General features: G+C 51.8%; 8 protein-coding genes across 8 annotated transcripts; 3 read left to right on the forward strand and 5 right to left on the reverse strand.

The window, feature by feature from the left end:
• Positions 1 to 163: 163 nt before the first annotated feature.
• N7458_008153 (FAD-dependent oxidoreductase) lies at positions 164 to 2,721 on the reverse strand (the record flags this gene model as incomplete). Its single annotated transcript, XM_056911535.1, has 6 exons — positions 164 to 232; positions 295 to 568; positions 631 to 947; positions 1,009 to 1,563; positions 1,766 to 1,817; positions 2,090 to 2,721. 6 exons carry the CDS (start codon positions 2,719 to 2,721, stop codon positions 164 to 166), a joined length of 1,899 nt encoding a protein of 632 aa, XP_056764361.1.
• Positions 2,722 to 3,338: 617 nt separating this feature from the next.
• On the forward strand, positions 3,339 to 4,469 carry N7458_008154 (isocitrate/isopropylmalate dehydrogenase family protein; the record flags this gene model as incomplete). The annotated part of the gene is made up of 2 exons (XM_056911536.1): positions 3,339 to 3,579; positions 3,637 to 4,469. 2 exons carry the CDS (start codon positions 3,339 to 3,341, stop codon positions 4,467 to 4,469), a joined length of 1,074 nt encoding a protein of 357 aa, XP_056764362.1.
• A 482-nt stretch (positions 4,470 to 4,951) lies between these two features.
• N7458_008155 (uncharacterized protein) lies at positions 4,952 to 5,668 on the forward strand (the record flags this gene model as incomplete). Its single annotated transcript, XM_056911537.1, has 1 exon — positions 4,952 to 5,668. One exon carries the CDS (start codon positions 4,952 to 4,954, stop codon positions 5,666 to 5,668), a length of 717 nt encoding a protein of 238 aa, XP_056764363.1.
• Positions 5,669 to 5,908: 240 nt separating this feature from the next.
• N7458_008156 (transcription factor domain-containing protein) lies at positions 5,909 to 8,078 on the reverse strand (the record flags this gene model as incomplete). Its single annotated transcript, XM_056911538.1, is given in 3 exon segments — positions 5,909 to 6,183; positions 6,194 to 6,420; positions 6,481 to 8,078. The coding sequence occupies 3 exon segments, from the start codon at positions 8,076 to 8,078 to the stop codon at positions 5,909 to 5,911; spliced, it is 2,100 nt and encodes a 699-aa protein (XP_056764364.1).
• A 1,019-nt stretch (positions 8,079 to 9,097) lies between these two features.
• pab1 (polyadenylate-binding protein) lies at positions 9,098 to 11,446 on the reverse strand (the record flags this gene model as incomplete). Its single annotated transcript, XM_056911539.1, has 2 exons — positions 9,098 to 9,254; positions 9,315 to 11,446. The coding sequence occupies 2 exons, from the start codon at positions 11,444 to 11,446 to the stop codon at positions 9,098 to 9,100; spliced, it is 2,289 nt and encodes a 762-aa protein (XP_056764365.1).
• A 1,167-nt stretch (positions 11,447 to 12,613) lies between these two features.
• On the reverse strand, positions 12,614 to 16,448 carry N7458_008158 (HECT-type E3 ubiquitin-protein ligase; the record flags this gene model as incomplete). Its single annotated transcript, XM_056911540.1, has 3 exons — positions 12,614 to 13,285; positions 13,338 to 14,349; positions 14,404 to 16,448. The coding sequence occupies 3 exons, from the start codon at positions 16,446 to 16,448 to the stop codon at positions 12,614 to 12,616; spliced, it is 3,729 nt and encodes a 1,242-aa protein (XP_056764366.1).
• A 766-nt stretch (positions 16,449 to 17,214) lies between these two features.
• On the reverse strand, positions 17,215 to 17,671 carry N7458_008159 (mitochondrial 54S ribosomal protein mL41; the record flags this gene model as incomplete). The annotated part of the gene is made up of 2 exons (XM_056911541.1): positions 17,215 to 17,424; positions 17,489 to 17,671. 2 exons carry the CDS (start codon positions 17,669 to 17,671, stop codon positions 17,215 to 17,217), a joined length of 393 nt encoding a protein of 130 aa, XP_056764367.1.
• Positions 17,672 to 17,944: 273 nt separating this feature from the next.
• Positions 17,945 to 20,868, forward strand: N7458_008160 (UTP14 family protein; the record flags this gene model as incomplete). Its single annotated transcript, XM_056911542.1, has 2 exons — positions 17,945 to 20,623; positions 20,686 to 20,868. The coding sequence occupies 2 exons, from the start codon at positions 17,945 to 17,947 to the stop codon at positions 20,866 to 20,868; spliced, it is 2,862 nt and encodes a 953-aa protein (XP_056764368.1).
• Between the last annotated feature and the right edge of the window lie 800 nt (positions 20,869 to 21,668).

The raw sequence follows: 21,668 nt of genomic DNA on the forward strand, positions 1-21,668 counted from the left end.
GAGATCTAATGCTGGTAGAACAGTAGAATAGAGACGATACTTTCGAAACCCTGTCTAGTCCTGACTTCAATGTATATCTTATCTGTCTATCCAAAGTACAGCGCAACTTGTTCTGCGACAAGCATCCACTCAATGTAAGGGTGTTGTAAACGAGGTCACTAATCTACAGTTTAGCTTCTTCGGATGGTTTCTTATAGTACTGCGTCATGTCGTGTCGCAAGACCTCCAGTCCCTGATTCCGAGATTAGTTCCCGTCCCAAGAAAGTAGTACTTGGCTAAAAAGATCAAACTCACCAGTGCCAGTTCCTGCGCCAATTCTGTATCTGACTCCGCTTCGATGAGGATCTTGAAAAACTCGTCATTGTCACGGGCTTTCTCTGGATCTTGGTCGTGCAGTCTGCGGAAGTTCTCGCGGGACATGGGATCAATGGTATCGCTCCAGATGCGCTTGCGAACCTCACTATACGTATCCAAGATACTCTCGTCTGCTAGACCCTTATGCATACCGATTAATGAATCGTAGAGGCAGCCCACGTCGGCGATTCCACCTGTCAGCCCAAGCCCTCCACTTTATCGGCGTTAGCTATTGGTTCATGTGTATCCCGCAGCAGTATATGTGTCTTGACTCACAAAGGATTGCATAGATGGGCTGCGTCTGCTGCCAGGATAACCCTCCCCACCCGGAAACTGGGGGCACACCGCTGTTGGAGCTTGTAAGGGCTTATGTTGGTGATGGTATAATCGCCGGGCTTGGGATTTCCAGGAAGAATCTCTTCGTATCGTTGTGGCTGGCGTGCAATGTATTCGTCCCGAGTGAGTCCAGGGACATCACCGTAAGATACTCGATATAGTCCGTCCGTGGTGATGCGTGCTGCCATGTGCCAATTCTTGGGGTGGACGATGAAGTTGCTATCCCAGTATCCGTATTTGGTGAAATCATAGTACACCTAGAGATGACAATAATTAGTACTCCATTTTTCAAACCCAATAGGAGAAATCGTCACTGACATTTGTCGCAATAATCTGTGCATCCAAAGTCTCCCCCGGATACTCTGGGCCGAACAGCTCACGCCGCACGGTGCTGCTAGCTCCATCGCAGCCGATAACATAGTCTGCCTCAGATCGCACAGTGCCTTTGGATGTTTCAATATCGACCCAAGCCATCCCTTGGTCTTGGCCAATACGTACAACCCGATGTGACCATTTGACCGTCGCTGTAGGTTGTCTCTGGATATGCTCGTACAGGATCTTTCCCAATCGGTCGAGTGGAAGCACAACCATGCTGTATGGATAATCTGCGGGTAGCACGTCATGTTTCATGCCAGCGATGAAAGTAGTGTCCATTTTCCTCCATGCAAAGCTCTTGCATGGGATGCCCACAGCTCTCACGTCATCAAGAACTCCAGCTCGTGCTAGTTCGTATGTTGCGGGTGTTGCATAGTGAGCCGCACGAGGTTGATTGTCAAGTTCAGCACCAGCATCGAGAAGCTCAACTTCAATGCCCTGTTTGGCGAGTAAAATCCCAAGAATCAGACCCGAGGGCCCAGCGCCGACTACGATCACCTAACAGCAAGACGCGTTTAGTTATGGGATTGGCCACCAGAGGGCAGATGGATGTACCTTTTTGATGGCCATTTTTCGAGGAACGAGTTGATGAATACGTAGCAAAGCGTCGGCGGGACATTGATGAGTTTATCAAGAGAGTGGTCCGAAGCCTCTGATGCCCCCAGACCAAACCCGAGCAGTCAATCACAAAGCCCCTCACGACACCCCATCCCTCCACGCTGTGGGGCTCTCCCACTTGGTCGATTCCATCACTGCACAAACCAGCTCAGTCGAACTATAAATGGCTTTGTTGCGGGGAAGGCGAAAGTAGCTAAGCGTCGTCCCCCGCGGGGGCATTCGGGGTAATTCCGGGGATGCGACGAATCGCCATTCTCTCCGATGCCATAGAAAACCCGACTCTTGGCAGATAAATCTCTCCTATCATCCAACAATATTCTCGGATCTTGTTTGGCAGAAAATGGTCAGAGCTTTTATTGGAGTCTGGGATTCTTCAGAAGTCATGTTCCTGACTATCTTTCTTTACCAGAGAAACCTGTGCTGGAAATTGAGAGAAGGTGCTCCATCCCAGGAGCTGGCCATCTGCGTAGCAACAGCTTTATCTTCCCACATGGGTGGATGAGCTCCAGTATCAACAATCCCCGGCTCATTGTGCTCACTTTCATTGATATTTAGATGTTGATGAACGCCAACATGGAGGTATGGCCGCTCCTGCGCCCGGTAAAGAGCAGTTGGAGACGAAGGCCACGGTTGATGCTCATGCGGAGAATCAGATTCTGATGATCCTTTGACATGCTCTTCAAAGGGCCCATTTGTAGGTCCGTCAAGTGCCATATGTTTTCGCTTCCGGTCACTCGTATGGTCCGAGCGAATAGAAGGATTCTCGTTTCCAAGGACCTGCTGGGAGGGACAACCCGCATCTTGGTCGGTGTAGAATCTCTGCCACTTGCGAATGTTGTCGGCTGTGTCAAGTGGAAATTGTGCCCAGTCTTCAATCCCCTTCTTTTCAATCCTCGCGAGAGGTACATATCCACTCGGGCTTCTGTCCGATGATGAGTGACTTGGAAATGCCTCCAGCAATTGGGTGTTTGAGACTTGCGAGAGCAGCCTCAACAATGCATTTTCCGTCAACTGTAGCCTGTGTTCCAGAGCTTCCATATGCCCTTTCGGGGGACCTCTTGACGATGTATTTAGTTGAGAAATACTATATTCGGAAAGTTAACATCCACGTACCGTCTCAGCTGTTCTGGCCAGCCGCAAGGCCGATTATATTCCAAGCACTGTTGACAGACTGGTCTTGGTGCAAATGGCAAGTACCAATTAGCTTATATCGCCAATCAGAGGATAAAATACCTGAAAAGCTTACTTTCCACCGCTACACTGAAGCGGGTTCAAAACGAGTGAGCCATATCCAGGACGTACATACACTGGAATAACCAACCTTTTGCTTCCTTGAGCGACATGCATTACATGCAACCGTAATCCGAGATGATTTGTCTATCTGCATTTTGCCCATCTTCCTGTCTCAATAATGATGAGGTGGATGCAAAAGTGAAGAAGTGAGAGACTGAGGAACGGGTGAGTTCATCGCCTGAAAGTTCTGCCGATGGCGGGGTGAACCTTCAGGCTATGCCGAGTCACGCCGAGGGCCATAGAAGACATGCTTTTATTTAAAGCATATGATCAGATCGACTGATAGCGTGTTGAATTGATATATTCTTTTTGTTTTATCCTGTTTAGAGTGTTTTCCCTCGTCATTTTGGGCAAAATTTAACATGGCTCCATCCTATAACATTGCCTCTATTCCTGGAGACGGCATCGGCCCGGAGGTTGTCAGCGCCGCCATTCAAGTCGTCGAAAAACTAGCGAAAACATTGGGGACTTTCCAAATTGAGTTTACCCATATTCCATGGGGAACTGCATACTATAAAGAGACCGGGCGATATATCTCTGAAGATGCCCTAGACACTCTGCGCAAATTCGATGCAGGCATCTTTGGTGCCGTGGGTGCACCCGGTACGCCCCATCAAGATACTTCACTTTTTAGGGATTTGTATGCTAATCGTAAAACAGATGTCCCAGATCATATCTCCTTGTGGGGTCTTCTCCTTGCCATCAGAGGTCCTCTCCAACTATACGCCAATGTCCGACCAGTGCGAACATTTCCAGGAACAAAATGTCCACTGAACACCGCAACGGAAGGAATCGACTGGATGCTCGTCCGTGAGAACTCCGAAGGCGAGTATGCCGGTCAGGGAGGTCGATCGCATATTGGCCAGCAATGGGAGGCTGCCACTGAAGTGGCCATTTTCACTCGTGTCGGCATTGAACGAATCATGCGATTTGCCTTTCAAACAGCCCAGTCACGGCCTCGAAAGCTGCTGACGGTGGTGACCAAGAGTAACTCTATGCGCAATGGAATGGTCCTCTGGGATGAAATCGCAGCTAGCGTTGCCAAGGATTTCCCCGATGTGACCTGGGATAAAATGTTGGTGGACGCCATGACCGTTCGCATGGTGGCCAAGCCTCAGTCCATTGATACGATAGTCGGCACCAACTTGCATATGGATATCCTTTCCGACCTTGCTGCCGCTCTGGCCGGATCAATCGGTGTCGCCCCATCAAGCAATCTGGACCCCACGCGCAAGAACCCGTCTCTTTTCGAGCCTGTTCATGGTAGTGCATTCGATATCACTGGGAAAGGTATCGCCAATCCTGTTGCTACTTTCTGGTCTGCTGCAGAGATGCTTAAGTGGATTGGCGAGAAGGATGCAGCTGAGAGGCTAATGGCTTGCGTCGAGAATGTTTGTGCGGCAGGTTTTTTGACGCCGGATCTGGGTGGCACCTCTAACACCCAGGGAGTAGTTGACGCAGTATGTGCGGAGATTGAGAAGATCAAAGTCTGATCATCTGAAATATGGCTTTTGGCGGTCAATCAGAGCTTGTGGATATTCCCATGGAGTAAAAGAATCATAGAGAAAGAAGATGAGAAGCCGTCCCCAGGCCGTTCAGAAGCTCTTTTATTAATCTCAGCTATCATGCTTTTTTTACTTTATACAATAGCAATGAATGCACTTGTAAGGCGGGTTTTCTCTGGCATGTTCCAGACCTCTCAAAGCTTCCCCCAATAATGGAAATTACGAGTAGATCGGGCCCCGGGGCATACAAAGAACCTGTCCAGTAACCAGCTGGGTCATTCCTTAAAAAACGGAAAATGTATTTAAAGTATTTTAAACCTCAGCATTGGCTTCCCACCGACTGTTCAAGGCATTTAATCTCGCCCGAAAGCGCTTGATATCTTTTCTCGTTGAATCCCATCTCTGTTCTTGATACATCCACCTGTTCAATGTCCGAATATTCTGGAAGCTTTAGACAGGCCATAATTCATATGAACCCTAGCAAGATTAACGAGAGCTTTGATAATATGGGTGTGGGGGAAATCTTCAATCAAGCGAAGAGCCTTGAAATAAACGATGATGACAACGAGGGACATAGTGATATGGAGACCCTGGACGATAGCGGCATGAGCAGAAACCACAGTGACGATCAGTTGAGCAACATCACCATTCACGAAACAGAGGTGGGCCTGGACGATTCCAACGAAAAAGAAGATATCTACCAGCATGGCCCTTGCCAGTACAACGAAATGAAGGCCATGGCGGCCGTGAAAGAAGTGGAAACACAAACTAATACCCGAGACAGACAGGAGCTTTACCAGGGACCGAATGTGCGCTGGGTGAATGTTAGATTCTCCGAGCATGAAGGCCACCTAACCGGATACAGACTCCTGCTCAAGATGCGGTCTGCAATCCAGAGCCAGGAGGCCACTATAACCATGAAGCCGCAGTGCGCTGATGGGCCTTTCTGGGTCTCTATTGAGGTGGTCGGCCCCGCAGAGAACGCACGGTCACGCTATGGTGGCTTCGAAAACCGATGGGCTGTATTGAGTGCAGCTAAAGATATTGTAGTGGCATGGTTGGGTCGTGTACGTGATGAGGGACTGCCCTTTGAAAAGGATGTTGTCTTTCGGAAGGTTCACTGTCGTAACTCGACCTTGCGGCTGTATGCTCCGCCGAAAGAGTCATCACGGGGTGCTATGCAGTGAGAGAGTCTGGGTGAACGGAATGACTACTGAAGGGAAGAAATGTCATGCAAGGTTGCTGATATTCTGATTTGACATTCACCTTCCAGCGATGTTAATAGTCTCGTGTTGAATATGTTATAACTCGACTCCATTGACTTCGGGCATCTGACCTGTGTTTCATTGATGAACGGCATCAGCCCCTGAGATATGCCTGAGAATCAATACTCGAGGGTACTTGCCATGTAGATGATAAATACACACCTAGAAGTTGGGATATTGCTGCCCAATCACATCGAGCAATGAATCGAAATTCGAGCCTCCAAATAGATCAACCATGTTCAGATCAAAGCTCGAACCACCAGCAAGGTAGTTCGTCTCCATATTCTGGAATCCCAGAATATGTGGGGGATATCTCAGTCGATGGTATATCCGCATGAAAATTTGTTGGATGTTCAGATGCCAACAGACCAATCCCAGGTCCTTCTGATCCTCGGAGAGCTCCTGGGACGGTAGGATGGGGCTGCTCGGCTTGAGAACTAGATCGACCCTGTGCTTCCCTAAGGTCTTGTTCATGTAGACTCGGGGGTTTCAGAGAATCGTTTGCCCTCTCCGTATTCCTGAGCGCATAAGAATGTGAGCTCATTCCTGGATCTGGATCGTTCTCAATTTCTTTTATCTTGGTGGACAACAGTAACAAAGTCAAATGACAGTGCCTTGCAGTCTCCCACTGAGTAGACATGCGGCGCAAAAATTCCGAGCATTCCTCAATCTCCCTAGAGGGCGTTAGTATATTCGGATGCGCATCCAATCTAGCATAATAGGGGGGTTCTTACTGCAACCCCTTTCCCAAAACGTATTGCTTGAGCTGACAGGCGAAGGCTAAAACAAGCCCGGACATCCAAGCAGCCGACAAGAATCCGGGCCAGAAAAAGGCCTGCTGGCTGGCCAGTTGGAGCCTCAATGCGGCAAGGATGGCGCGGGCCGCGCCGATGCACGTCTGTAGCGCAGAAGAAAATTCCGCAGTCAAAGGATCCAATGAGAGTGAAGGTCGATTGATAATCAAGACAAGATGCTGATACAAGATTGTAAAGAAGGGTCCGAAATCAAATGGATGATCCGTAAGCACTGTATTCGAGTCTTCGTCAGGCCCTGCTGACTTTCCTTGAAACTCGATAGGGAGGCTATTCCACCACTTGTGGACATCTGTCACCAAGAACAGTACCGCACTCCGAGAAACTGAACGAACGAGAATGGATTTGTGGAATAGCTCCAGAGCTCGCCCCGTAAGGGTACCAGAGTCCACGTAACTGGCCAGAACGCTTTCCTTCTTGCGGTGATCCTCAACATGGCTCTCCCGACGTGCGGTACTCGCAGAACGGGGCCGGGCAGAGATGACGCTATCTTCAGATAAATTTGCAACTCCCTCGTCTGCATGCAGAGTCTCGTCTATTGATTTTGAAGTGGACGATATCGCATTCGAACTTCTGACTCGCGGCGGGGAGTGCATCTCCGGTGCAGCCGGCAAACAAACATCAATATCCGAGTCCTGGATACCCAGCGGCAAGCCAAGTGCCTGGCTCAGATATCTATCGATGGCATAGGCACACCAGAAGATCCTCTTCCGTAATTGCCGGTCATGCGAAGAGAGCTGGGCATAGCGGAAGGGACAACGATGTAATCCAGCATGGAGCATCGACCGCAGGATACACCCGCCGAATGTGGACGCCGGCCTGAGCGACATTCTTGCAACAAGGAAGACCTGTGCAGCAAGGAGTGCCTGCAGTGTGGTGATGTCATGTCGTGTTGAAAGGCTCCCCAACAAAGCAGTCATGCTGCCAGGGGCCTGAATTCGACATTCGGGCGGAAGCTCCAAGTCAGGACGAAGTAGAGCTCCAAGATTGAATATACATTGAAAGATCACCGTCCAACAGGCGCTTCGGTGGTCCGAGTCGATTCCCTCGCCTGGCCTTGTTTCCTGTGTGCTCGAATAAAACCTCTCCATGGCCTGTAGGAAGGTCGGCCCATGCAGGAAGGGGAAGAGAGGATGCCACACTTTGAAGTAGGCCATCATCAGCTCCTTCGCCAGGTCCAATGGCGGGGCATCACCCAAATAGCTCACCATTTGAGGATCATATTTCCACTGCAAAGGGGACTCTCCCGCTCCAGGCGAGGTGACGGAATTTGCGCTAGAAGCTGCGACGCGAGGTCTCTTATGCCGGGGCGAGTCGTCTGCCCCGACTAATGTATCTTCAGCAGTGGGGAACTCTGTCTCTGGAGACCCTGGTCCATCGAGGCCAGTTGAGAAGGCCCTCTTGACTGTGTTTATAAAGTAGACGCCGCTGGAACTACCGACAAACTGGCTGTCCTCATTGGAATGAGCTGTCAGAGAGCCAATCTCTGACGTCTTGGGTAAATACTCTGGACGCTCCATTTTGGAAATGGCATGGCCATACCGTGAGTTCAGTTCAAACAACTGCACCCTAGCCCCAACCACTCGCCCGATGACTTGATGAGAGACGGCTTATGGAGGACTACATCCATCTTTGTAGGTTCTCCGGGTCCTAAGGTTTGGATGTCGAAGGTGATGATGAGTCATCAATTTGAGCTCCATATGTAACTATCAGCCCACCAGGGCTGCACCAGAGCAAACCTTTGTGGGAGTATTGCTAAGTTTCAAACTGCTACATTGCGAACGTTTGGATTAAAGGCAAATAGAATATCATTGAAAATCAAAGAAGGCCATCAGCGGTCCCATTTCTCAACAAGCGTAACACTGACGGACCCAAGTGCAGCAACAGGGACAAAGTGAAAAGGTCCTTCGCGAGGAAGAAGTAAAACTCTATGTTACAATCGTAAGAGATGAAAGGTCTGAAATACGAGGCCAATTCGATGTGAATCAACAAATCGAAAGACAGAAAGTGGAAGACATCACAACTCCCACCCAGCAAGCCATAGAATGAAAGAACAGAGAAAGAGAGAATGGTAGGCTGTAAGAGTCCGCGACCAGCGCCCAGCGCCCAGCGCCTCAAGGTAAACACCAACTTTTTACTGACCCCCATATACAGCGCGGCTTCCCCCTGGAACCGCCAAATCCAGGCGAAAGGGGGTTAAGGAAAAGAAGAGGGGTCATGAAGTGTAAGGAGTGTACGAAGGAGGCGAGAGAAGGAGAGAAAAAAAAATTAAAATCGAATGTCGTGCCGCGTTCACTAAACACCAGTAGGTGCCACTGCCTAAGACAGAACTTTTCAAACCGAGGGATATCAGGATTCGGAGGGGAAGAGCAAGAGATAGGGGGGTGGTCAATGGTAGAAAGGAAAAAAAGAAAAGAAAAAAAGAAATTGTCATCAAAACGTGCGTCCAAAGTTTTCCGAGCGGTGCAGAGAGCAAAATCGAGCTTGAGCCTTCAATCACAATTTGTCTGCGAGGCGTTCAGCGGTCGAGACACGTCGCTTAAGACTTGTTCTCCTCCGAGGAAGCCTCCTTGGCGGTCTCCGGGAGCTTGGCCTCGCCGGCCGCCTCACCATCGGTACCCTTGTTCTTCATATACTCATCATAGACGTTGAGAGCCTCGTCAACCTTGGCGCGGAGAGCCTCCTCATCATCCAACCTAATTAACATCAGTACATGGCATCAATCGTCGGTGAATAGATAGAAAAAGAAAACTTACAGGCCAAGGAGCTCAGTGTTGTCCATCTCCAGAAGCATACCGGTGATCTTGCCGGCGAGCTCGGGCTGCTGAGCCTGGATCTTGGGGTAAAGAGCCTCACCAAGCATCTGCTTCTGCTGGGCAGGAGGGGCGGAGGTAAGAGCCTGAGAACTCAGACCAGTGGCGGGAGCAGCCTCGTCACGACCGGGCTGACCGGCAGGGGCGGGCTGGCCACGGCCCTGACCACGGCCCATCTGGCCGGGGGGACCGCGGAAACCACCGCGCATACCCTGGCCCATAGGCATACCAGGGACCTGACCACGGCCACCAGCACCACGGCCGAACTGACCCTGCATGGGGTAGCCCATACCGTTGGGCATACCACCGGGGACCTGCATACCCATAGGCATGCCCTGGAAGTTACCGGGAATCTGTTGGTTGGGGCCCATGCCACGGCCGCCCTGCTGACCGGGGAAGGGGCCGGGGTACTGGCCGGGGCGTCCACCAGGGATACCAGCCATGACCATGCCGGGTTGGGGAGGGAAAGGCATGCCACCGCGCTGGCCGCCGGGGATGAAGCCCTGCTGGCCGGGAGGGTAGAAGACGGCGGGCTGCATGTAAGGCTGGGGCATACCAGCGGCGGCAGCGGCCTGCTGCTGGCGAATGGTGTTGCGGGCCTGGATGCTAGCCTCGAGCTGGCTGCGACGGACATCCTTGCGCTGGGCAAGAGCGACGTAGAGGGGCTTGCCGTTGACCATGCGCTGGTTCATCTCGGTAACAGCCTTGGAGGCCTCATCGGGGCTGGAGAAGCAGACGAAACCGAAGCCCTTGCTCTTGCCGAGGAGCTTCTTCTCGGACTTCTCGGACTCCTGCTCCTGCTCGCCCTCCTTCTCCTCGCCCTCCTTCTCCTCGCCTTCCTTCTCCTCGCCTTCCTTCTTCTCAGCCTGTTCCTCCTTCTTCTCGGCCTCCTTCTCTTCGGTCTTCTCGCCCTCCTCCTTGGTCTCGCCCTCCTTCTCGGAGTCGGGAGAGGGGGTGCGGTCGGAGAGGGAGTCGCGCATAACCTTGGCGGAGGTAATAGTGCCGTAGGCGCTGAAGAGGTCGCGCAGCTTCTCATCATCGACGTCATCAGTCAGGTTCTTCACATAGAGGTTAACACCCTGGTACTTGGAGGCCTTCTCCAGACGAGCAGCCTCGTACTGCTTGCGGAGCTCCTCCTCACGCTCGTGCTTCTTCTGGGCACGGCCGACGTAGAGCTTCTGAGACTTGACATCCTTCTCGTTCATCTCGTCAACGGCGGCCTGCGCGCTCTCGTGGGTAGAGTAGTTGACGAAACCGAAGCCACGGCTCTTGCCCTCCTGGTCGTGGCTGAGGGTGGCAGAGGTGATCTCACCGAACTGCTCAAAGATGATGCGGAACTCCTCATCGGAGATCTCCTGGTCAAGGTTCTTGACGTAGATGTTGGTGAAGTTGGCCTTCATCTCCTCAAACTTGCTCTGGCGGTCCTTCTTGGAGATGTGGTGGCCGACGAAGACCTTCTTGTCATTCAGGAGCATGCCATTGACATGCTTGATGGCGTTGTTGGCGGCCTCGGCGGTCTCGTAGTGAACGAAACCGTAGCCCTTGGAGTTGCCGAACTCATCCTGAGCAACCTTGCAGCTCAGAATGTTGCCGAAGGCAGCAAAGGTGTCGTGCAGAGCCTTGTTGTCAATGGCGTTATCCAGGTTCTTGATGAAAACGTTGCCCTGGCCAGTCTTGCGCAGAGCGGGATCACGCTGGGACCACATGATACGGCAGGGCTTGCCCTTTATGAGGGTGTAGTTCAGATCCTCCAGGGCACGCTCACCATCGGCAGTGTTGTTGTAGTTGACGTAGGCATAGCCTAGGGAGCGGCGGGTGACAGCATCACGGCAGACACGGATGGAGGCGACCTGACCGATGGAGGAGAAGAGCTCATAGAGCATAGCCTCGGTCACGGAGGGGTCGAGCTCGCCGACGTAGAGAGAAGCCGAGTGGGGCTGGTTGTTGGCAGCAGCCGCAGCGCCCTCGCCGGTGGTCTCGGGAGCAGGAGCGGTCTCCTGGGCACCGTTGGCCTCAGGGGTGCCGTTGACGGGAGCCTCAGCGGCGGGGGGGTTGGTAGCAGTCTCAGCAGACATTTTGAGATTTTCTTTTTTGGATTTACTGTGAGAGTTTAGCGGGGACTCGTCAAATTTGGTTGTGGAGAGAGGTGTGAGAGAGATTCCACGATGTCACACTGCAGGTCATGCAGTCTCTTTGGCAAGAACGGTAATTTCGTGGTTCGGGAGATGGGGGTGTAGTCAAGGGCAGCAGTCTCAAAGGGAATGTGGCTGTTGCCGTACACAGAGGAGTGCTTCCGCGCAACAAAGGGCAGCTTGAGGCTTTGTACCAATCTGAGCAGGCCTGGTAGATAGACTCAATGACGAGGTGTCGGAAGACACGAGCCACTGACAGTGAAGCGAGGGCAAGGACGAGTGAAATGGGTGATGTGATGTGTTGAAAGAGATCGGGGGGCGTTGACCAACCTTAGTGGAAGGAGAGAGGCGGATGAATGAAATTCTTCCACACACCGCACAATGAGGAGGGGGTGAGATAAGATAAATGGGTGAGTTTTTTTCAAGGGGGTTTTTCCGGGTTTTTTTGGGGGATTTTTTTTAGGCTTTCGAGAAGAAGTCGAAAGGAAAAAAGGATTCCCTAAGAAAGAGAGAGGGGTTGTAGGAGATCGAGGGATGAAGAGAAGAAAAAAAAGTCGACCCGCGAAGAAGGCGTTCTGGAAAACTCAGAGGAAAGAGCGGGAAACGCGCTAGTCCTAATGGGGTAGGCGGTGCTGCCTGGGTTAAGGGCTTGCCGGGTGAGAGTCACGGGGCGGAAAGTATGAAAGGGCTAAAGATGGGAAGATGAAGGCAATTAAAGGGTTAAGGCACGTTAGGAATTTCTGGTGGCAGATGAAAAAGGGAAACTACCATTGATGTTGCCTGGAAGACAATGGTGGCAGCGAAAGGAGCATGCCTCCAGTGATAGTGTTAGCCTTCCAACCCTGCCCACGAGGCAGATGTAATCGGACCAGCTACCGTACCCGAGCTACATGCTAGAAAGAAATTATCAAACTACAACTTCAAGACAGTCGTATTCTCCTCTCCAAAAACACTCAAGTACTATTAAAATAGCCTTTCATTTGTGAAACGCCAATGCTATGCAATCCCAGGCAGCTAAGCACTGTGTACATACATACAGATAGTAAGGAAAAGAGACAGAAAACCCTGCAGTCGATATTCGATGCGGAGAGAGAAAGAGAATGAATCACATCAGCTCAAATCAAATCCAGCCCCGGAGCTCACCGCATAAAGTAGCTTGCTCCGCAAGGTCTCAGCATTGGCATAGCGGGGTAGCTTAAGCAGGTTGACGCAAGTGCTTGTACTCGGAAGTCGTTCCTGATCGTCGCTGGAGTCCCGGATACTGAAGCGTGGATTGAGATGGCTGAATCCGAGTAGTGGCGCACGTGGTGTCGATGTTACGAACCGAATCACCTTCTGTCGCTCTTCGTTGTTCAGCTCATGCATCACCTTCCAGAACAGCTGGACGGTGGGGTGTTCCTGGTTATCGTCGCCAATGGTATACACGCCGCCGTACTGTGTGTTGCGCCGAAGATCTTCGACATCGATATCGCCGGTCTCGCCACTGACCAATGTCTGCAATTCAGACTGGTTGAACATAGACAGCCAAGCGGGCTGAATGATCTGTCCAAGGCCTTGCAGGAAGGCGTTGGTCTGCATGGCGGGCTGAACCTGCAATCTGTACCGTGCAATATAAGAAATGTAAACAAGGCGATTCTGATTGGTCACGGGCGTCTTTGAACCATTGTACCGCAGCTCTCTCGTCGCCGTACGATGTGCTGACCCGGGCATAGGAATGGTATCAGTTACGGTGAAGTCCAAGGAGAAGTCCTCCACGTCGCCCGGGTAGTTCTTTAGTTGAAGCTAGTGCAAACAGGTTAGTAGAGAACGGAACACGGAAGGACCCTTGACTCACCAGGCCTTGGTACAATCCTTGGTCAAGATCCTTCAGATCGTTCAAGTTGGCTCGATAGGAAGACTCCTTCATAGCCGATCCAGTGCCACCAGTCAACGCCCACTTGAGCAGGAAGAAGGGCGCAAAGTTGACGTCTACCAAGATTCCCTCGTAGAGACATTTGCCTATGACACGGCCGAGGAACTCATACCGACGCAGAAGATCCCGAATTTGCTCGGACCAGTTCAGACTGGACTCGCTCACTCCAGCCTCACGCAGATGTTCCTTGCACTGTTCGACGGCTGTGGGATTGGGATAGAGAAGATGCTGATCGTTCTCCACAAACATGCTGAAATCATCCTCGGTCTTGAACGCCTCGCTGGTAATGCTAGTGAGAAATTCTTTGGTCACACCACCACCATCAATACCAGCCTCCATGGCCCCAAATCGATCGATGAAACTGATCTGGATGGGTTCCTTAAGGCCGTCACCTAGAGGGTAGAATTGAGCAAGAGCATCGTCGAAGACGTTTTCACGCCGAATCTCGGCTTGATGGCGAGCCAGCACATCCTGGACAGCTGGATGACCATTAATCATCTGGCCCATGGTAGCCTGAGCTACAGAGGCACGCCAGGAGTCAGGATCGACAAATCCGTGTCGTCGACGATGCTGGTCATGAAAGATGAATTCGCGGAAGATCTGGACCCGAGTGGCGAATGGTATGAAAAATGGCATGTTTCGAAGAATCTCAAGCCGGGGTGCAATGGCGGCCAGCACCCTTCCTCGAGCGACTCGCTGCTGGTGACGCCGCAAAGACTCGAGACGGATGGTTTGCTGAGCATGACCGGTCCCTGCTAGACCAAACGGCATGTTCTCGTCCTCGTCCATCAGGTCTGGATCACCTGATTCATCTGCTCGGGCTTGGAACTCATGTCTTCTCTCCTCCTCTCCAACAACGGCGGAAATGAACCCTTCCATATCAAACCGGCTAGTCATGAGCCAGTGATCTTTGGGGAGGAATTTCCGGCGCGAACTAAAGGTATATTAGCTTGGAACCCATAAAATATAGTTTCGTTTGGGGCCTTACTCTCGTTCATGCAACATTCGCAAGAGACCCGTCACAAGGCCCTTGAAGTACTCCAGCGGAATTCCAGTCACCCCAGCAAGATTATTGCTTGGGGTTCTGGATTCCAGGTCTTGAGTACCCGATACCGGTTCCGAGGAGCGGTGTGGGGAGGTCGTACTGCTGAAATAGCTACTCAAACTGGTCGTTGTCGGTCCAAGCTCTGGTTCGCTCAAGTCGACCGCATTCCAGTAGAGTGTGAATGCGAGATTCTTCAAGAAAATCGTCATGTCTTTGATGTCACGCAGGGGCAATGCACTTTCCCTAGTCCATGATATCTTGGTGTTGTCCGAGGATGTGAAGGGTGTCGTGCTGGAGAAGAATTCATCATCATCCATGACCTTCAAAACAAAGGTGTATAGCTCAAGGAAGAGGAGTATGGTCGTCCACTCTTGATCACGCTGATATTGGGGTATTTCCGCAGCTTCTTTCGCCTGCTGTGGCAACAGTAACAGTGGGAGCACCTTTGTGGAGTCACTGCTGATTATCTGGAAGATGCGACTAGAACTAGTCGCCTGCCAGAAATACTTGATAGCTGGTATCTTCGCATCTGGTTGGCCAGCAATCTGCTCACCGGATGGAGCCGAGCCCAGATACAACCACATTCGGATATCATCGCCTCGTCGGGGGAAGATCCGCAGTAAATTGAGGGCGTATTTTGCAAGGACTCTAGCCTCTTTGGATGCCTCGGAATCTTCGTCTTTCAAGTCGGTCCGGGGGAGAGGGGATGATCGAATACGAGAAAGCAGTCCAGTGACGCTACTTTGGTTGATGAGGCTATTGATTTGTTCCTTGATAAATGGGTGCAGAGGCTGCACACCTCGAGGCGAATCCATCTCGGTTGAGTCCTCCGCCTCAAAGCCCTGCACGAGAAAGGTGGATGTTGAAGTCAACAGATCAGATACCACGATCACAAACTCCGGCTCCGGGGCATGTGAGCTGTTCTGAGTGCCAGAGGTGTGTTGTTGGAAGTATATCAAGTATGATAACAACCAAGTGCGTGCCTGAATATCTTCTAGAACGCCAGAACCTTGCATGCTGGATCCCAAGCGAGCTGAGATCGCCAATGCTAGCATTCTGTAGTTAATTTGGCCAGCCAATCCATCCATGTTGCCCAGGTAGCTCTCGAGGCTTGGAATAGTGAGGTACGAAACAGCGAAGGACTCGTAAGCAGACATGGTCTCGGAGGTAATCGGCCGGAGGAGGGCAAGAACAGCTTCCTGGAGGAGCTCAGGATTAACCACTGGTCGATCTAATCCACTGCTCTGTTTAGGTCGGTGGAGACTCGACATATTAGTTGTCAGGAATGCCATGGTGTCATAATATGTTTCTGCGAGTGTTGCCATCTGCTTCGGCATCAAGCCTGTGAGGAACATCACTGCTCGTAAAAGGATCTCAATAGTCGTAGTAGGAATGAAGGTACTGGGAGCCGAGCGCAGCACATGAAGAACTGACTTGGCAAGCCTTTTCAGAAGCTTAGTCCATTCACCCTCTGCTGCGATTGTATGCAGGGTTCGAAAGGTCTGCTCGAAGGCACGAACAAAATATAGAAGCCGAAGAATGTCATCATGCCTCCGTGTTGAGACAAAATGGACGAGTAGACGGAGTTGGGTGAGGCACTGGTCTGCGGTTGCATATGGTGCAGGAGGGTGCGACGCAAAGACAAAGTCCTCTGCAGTGCCTTTGGTCGCCGCCATCAACTCCGTGGCTTCTGTCATATTCCTTTCATTGTTATCCCAGTCCGTCCTCCACATATCATAGGTAGATTTCCTGCTTCGATAGCCCCGCCACCCTCGCTGGACGACCCGGACGGCATTCTGTTTCTCCCGCTCTCGTTGTCTTTGAAGGCGTTCTTGCTGTGCGATCGCAACAGCACTTTGTGGATTCGAAGCGTGAGGGGTAGTTCGGCCGGCGGAGCTACCTGGGAAGGCAGCGAAAGGATTATTAGCACGGCCACTGAGGTTGACCTGCCTCGGACGGCGAGAGCTTCCGGTGAATGACTGAAACATTGTGAGGAGGGCCTCCCGGCCTAGGACACAGCAGGGATATCGAGGGAGGTGATCTATGCAAAGAAAAGGCGCTAGATAAGCAAGAAACACAGGAGAGAAAAGCCCATAGCGCACCACTGGGCAAATGGAAGCGAATGTGAAGAACTATGACATACGCTGGTCCGATACGGGCGCGCATGGGGGATCTTATCGGGCTTAGCGCACGGGCCACGCACCAGTTCATTGGGCGCCGGGATATTGCCACACTATGGCTACACACGCGGCAAAGATTGCAGGTTTCGGCAAGGGCAGACACGGGGTTTATGTAGAAGGCAATTGGTAGTGATGAGTACTACGGAAAAGGATATTCTAAGTAGTCCATGAATAGACAGGTTTGCATGAGGTGCATTTGAGAACTAGCAAGGATTGCCAGAATTATACCATGGTCTCCTTCCAAACTCCTTATTAGCAGGACTCGGATCAACGATATGCAAACAAGACATCCGGAGGTGCTGTATGATGGTGGGCTTTGCCCAACTTGAATCAAGTATGCTGTACATATAATACATAAAGGATGCGATCGGCCGGCGAGCGATGTAATGGTTGATTGAGGGGTATGTGGCCGTCGGGTGTGTAGATGCAGGTGACAAAGTTGGATGTTCAACCACTGGAGCGAGGACCGGTTAGATCTCAAACTAAGAATTGAAAAAACTACTATGAACTTACACTGGGGTAGCAGTGGCATATGCTCCAAGCCAATATTTGTATGGTTGGTTCGGCACTTGCATTATTGCTTTGAGGCCTTGGACTCGTCCACGGCCTCCTGCTCAGCCGTTTCGCGGGCCAGAACTTCATCAGGATTGCTGGAATACCACTGGTCCAGGAAATCAGGACCCTTCAGGCTGTCAATAACAGTATAAGTCCGTCCGTTGCGTTCGATCTGCTTCTTGTATGCGGAGGGCGTCGAGTCCACGCGTTTGGAGACGAAAGGAGTGAGCTATTAGGGGGTTAGCAAGAACTCTCAGATCATTGGCACAGATAGAAAAAGTTGATGAGCCTACTTTGAATGTGTCAAGGCCTTCAGGGACAACATATGTGCGGACTTTCTTCCAGTCGATCACGTAGTTGCCCTTGTGGTCGAAGTAACCCATCGAACCTGTCCGGTTACCCTTGTAGTAGCCGCCATTGACCTGCTTGGTGGTCAGGCGCAAGCGCGCCATCATTGGCTGGGACGGTTTGAACATTCTGTCGAGGTTTGACGTTCCCGAAGGGAAGAGAGAGCGACTGTCGCGAGTGTCCGTTAAGATGTGAGGACGAAACTTCGGGCGGTCGGGCCGCGCTTATCGCCGCGCCAAGAACTTTTTTTCTGGAGCAAAAAAAAAAGTTGGTACGCGCAAGTTGAACAATCTACCAGATCAACCCCTCCAAACTCGCAGTGACGAGGTCTAACCTTTACTGTGACGGGTTTGGAGCTTTTGTTTGTTCTTGTTTGATACTTTTTCTACTTCAACACAATCATGCCCCGCCAACAAACACAATCGCGGGCTCCGAAAGACCGTGGTGCGCGGAAGCCACCAGCTCAGAGGGGCCCCAAGGGCCGCGGGCTCGATGCTCTTTCCCGAGCGGAGGAACAGATTCCAACCAAACTGGGCGTTCGACGCAACCGTCTAGGTGACTACGACGATGGAGAATGGCGGAAGAGGCCCACAGGCGACGAGGAGGACGAAGACAACGAGGAACGACCGAACTACAAGCGCCGCAGAACCGATGCATCGGACGAAGGCGGCAGTGATAGCGAAGGTCACCAATGGAAGTTGGGACAAGTCGACAGTGACGATGATGAATCTTTGGACAGCGACGAAGCGCTAGGCTCAAGTGACGAGGAACGTTTCGAGGGTTTCACATTCCGCGGAAGCTCTTCGAACAAATCGAAGCCCAAGCCCAAGAAAACCGAAAAGAAGAAACGGGCGGCGATCAGCCTGTCTGAAGATGTCGACGAGTCTGAAGAGGAAGCGTCCGACGAGGAAGAAGATGATGAGGACGATGAAGACGGCATTGATCTTATTACCGCCTGGGACATGAACACGGCAGCTGAGGAAAAAGCGGCTCAGAAAGCTGCAGACAAGACAAGGAGGGCTGCAGAGGCCGAGGATAGTGACGAGGAGTCAGGATCAGAGGGCGACAGTGAGGATGGTCCCAGTGACGACGATACCGACCTGTCTCTCTCAGATGACGATGCGGAGGCTCAGAAAAGTGGATTGTCCAAGCTTCAGGACTTTGTCAACTCTATGCGAGCCGACGGATCTAGAAAGCCCAAGCAAAGATCGCAAGAGCAGGGCACGCCCACTGAATACGGCTTGACTTCCTCTCGAAAGTTGACTGTCGCCGATCTCCTGCCCTCCATTACGGACTCCCGCTTGAAGAGTTCTCTCAAGCATGTCGATGCTGCTCCCCAAGCAACAAAGTCGGGCATTCCGGGAAAACTGGATGCACCTTTGGCAAAGCGTCAACAGGATAAACTCGACCGCGCCGCCGCTTATGAGAAGAGCAAAGAAACTCTTGATCGATGGCTCGAGGCGGTCAAAGCCAACCGCAAAGCCGAACACCTCACTTTCCCCCTTCCCGATCCAGACGTGCAACAGTTCCATCGTCTTGATGTGGCCAAGCCGAAGACCGATCTGGAAACCACCATTCAAGAGATTCTGGTTGAGAGTGGATTGGCTGAAGCCAATGGCAAGTCCGCCGAAGACCAAGTCCAAGGCTTTGAAGAACTCAAGGCCCGCACGCTGCCTATCGAAGAAATCCAGGCCCGGCGGGCAGAGCTTAGAAAGAGACGCGACTTGCTCTTCCGAGAGGAGGTTCGTGCGAAGCGAATTAAGAAAATCAAGAGCAAAGCTTATCGCCGTGTTCACCGCAAGGAGCGTGAAAGGCTGGAGCAGCAGGAGCGCCAGGCTCTTCTCGAAGCTGGTGTAGACCTTGACGAGGCGGAGCGGGATGAGAACGAGCGAAAGAGGGCTGAGGCACGCATGGGTTCCAAGCACCGCGACAGCAAATGGGCCAAGAGCAACAAGCAGACTGGCCGTACTGCTTGGGACGAGGAAGCCCGTAACAGCGCTGCTGATCTAGCCATGAGAGAAGAGGAACTGCGGAAGCGCATTGAAGGAAAGCGTGTGTCTCGTGGAGACGAGGATTATCTGGGATCGTCGAGCTCGGAGTCGGAGGATGAGGATCCATGGGCCTCAGATGCCGAAGACCGAGAGAATCGCAAGCTGCGTGAGAAGCTCGCGGCCCTGGAGGGTGACGCCTCTGATGATGAGGTTAAGGGTCCTCACTCCGCTCTTTTCTCCATGAAGTTCATGAAGAATGCCGAAGCCGCTCGGAAAGAACAAAATGACGCCGAACTTCGTCGACTCAACCGCGAACTACATGGTGAAGAGTCGCAGTCGGATGCCGAGTCGGAGACTGGACGACGCAAGTTTGGCCAGTCTGAAAAGACAGAGGCCAAGTCTCAAGCTAGAGTTCTCCCCAAAGATGACCTTGAAGACGCAATTGACTCGGACGACGAGAGCCGTCAGCGCCAACCCGAACAGGATGTTAATATCATTGTCGACCGTCCTCCAAAGCAAAAGTCTGCTGCCGCGGCTACCTCCAAGGCTACTCCCCGGTCAACACAGAAGATGTTCAGTCAAGAAAAAGAGCCATCGGCCGAAGAAGAAAACCCCTGGCTTGTTCAAACTGAGCGGACCAATCGCCGACGCACCGGCACGGATGCTCAGGAGACCATCGACATTTCACTTGATTCTCAACAACCTGAGGTCTCCCAGACCAAGACCTCGGCCAAGAAGGGCAAGACCGTCAAAGCAGTCTCTTCCCAGCAACGTGAAGGAAATGACAGTGATGACGACAACAATGTGCCTGTCCTCTTGAAGAACCATGATCTTGTGAAGAGAGCATTTGCCGGTGATGAGGTGGTGCAAGACTTTGAGCAGGAGAAGATGGACACCATTGCAGAGGAGGGTGACAAGGTCGTGGACAATACCCTTGAGGGCTGGGGCAGCTGGGCCGGCGATGGTATCAGCAACCGAGAGAAGAAGAGGCAAAAGCGCAACTTCACCAAGGTGGAAGGCGTCAAGCCCGAGAAGCGCAAGGATGCCAAGCTCTCTCGTGTCATTATCAACGAGAAGCGGATTCAAAAGGTATGTCTCGGTTCACTAGTTAAACCACCCTACACTCCAGTACTGACTTTTTCTCGCTACAGAACAAAAAGTACATGGCTCGCCAGCTGCCTCATGAGTTTGAGACGAAGGCGCAATACGAGCGGTCGCTACGGATGCCCATTGGTCCCGAATGGTCTACTAAGGAGACCTACCAGGCCAGCACCAAGCCTCGTGTCATGATCAAGCAGGGTATCATCAAGCCTATGGAGAAGCCTACTCTATAGAAAGAGTGACATGCCACGATACCCTTGTTGCCGACATGTACAATCGTTATACATTTGCATTTACTGGCCGAGTCTAGTCAGCTACAGTGCTTACCTACCCCAAAAGAATACCATTTAGATTTCAACTGGATTAAGCTTGATGCATGGTCAACCTTGAAAGTCCATGATGTACGACCCTGGATGATTTGCTTCGTCGTATAGTCTCCCATAGTTCATATACCTGTATGCTTTGAATATGACGGTATAGTACATACAAAATGGTCTTCTCTGAGCCACTCCGTAGAACTAACCCTCCATCATCCATCATCCACCACAGTCTACCTTCCCAGCCTTCTCTCATGGCTCGGGATGCCGTCACCGGGCTACTCCATCTCGTATCCGCCTGATGACGAGGAGGCGCCGTAGAGCGGAAGGACCAGCCTCGACTGAGAACTGGAATGTTGCCTGCCATGGCGACTTTCAATGCCGCGGTACTCGATGAACCAGCCCGCTCATCAGGACATGCCTCATGGCTGAGCAACTCGGCCCGTCATAACAGTGCCATGGAACTGCCGAATGATTCATCGGCTTCTAGTCATCGCAAACTCTCGCAGCATTGCGAGCGGATTGTCCGTGGTCCCGTTTGATCCACATCCTTGGCATCGCCAGGAACAACATCGTTGCCTACAGCTCCTGCGACTACATCAGGCCTGCATATCGCTCACGAGCCGCTTCTTCGTCAAATTTCTAAGCTCCCTTTTTAATAATTTGACAAGAAAATTCAACAGGAATACTCGAAGAAGATCTACACCCAACGCCAA

This window comes from Penicillium daleae (assembly GCF_028827525.1).
Source record: "Penicillium daleae strain IBT 16125 chromosome Unknown utg000007l_segment0_segment0, whole genome shotgun sequence".
NCBI classification, from domain to species: Eukaryota; Fungi; Ascomycota; class Eurotiomycetes; order Eurotiales; family Aspergillaceae; genus Penicillium; species Penicillium daleae.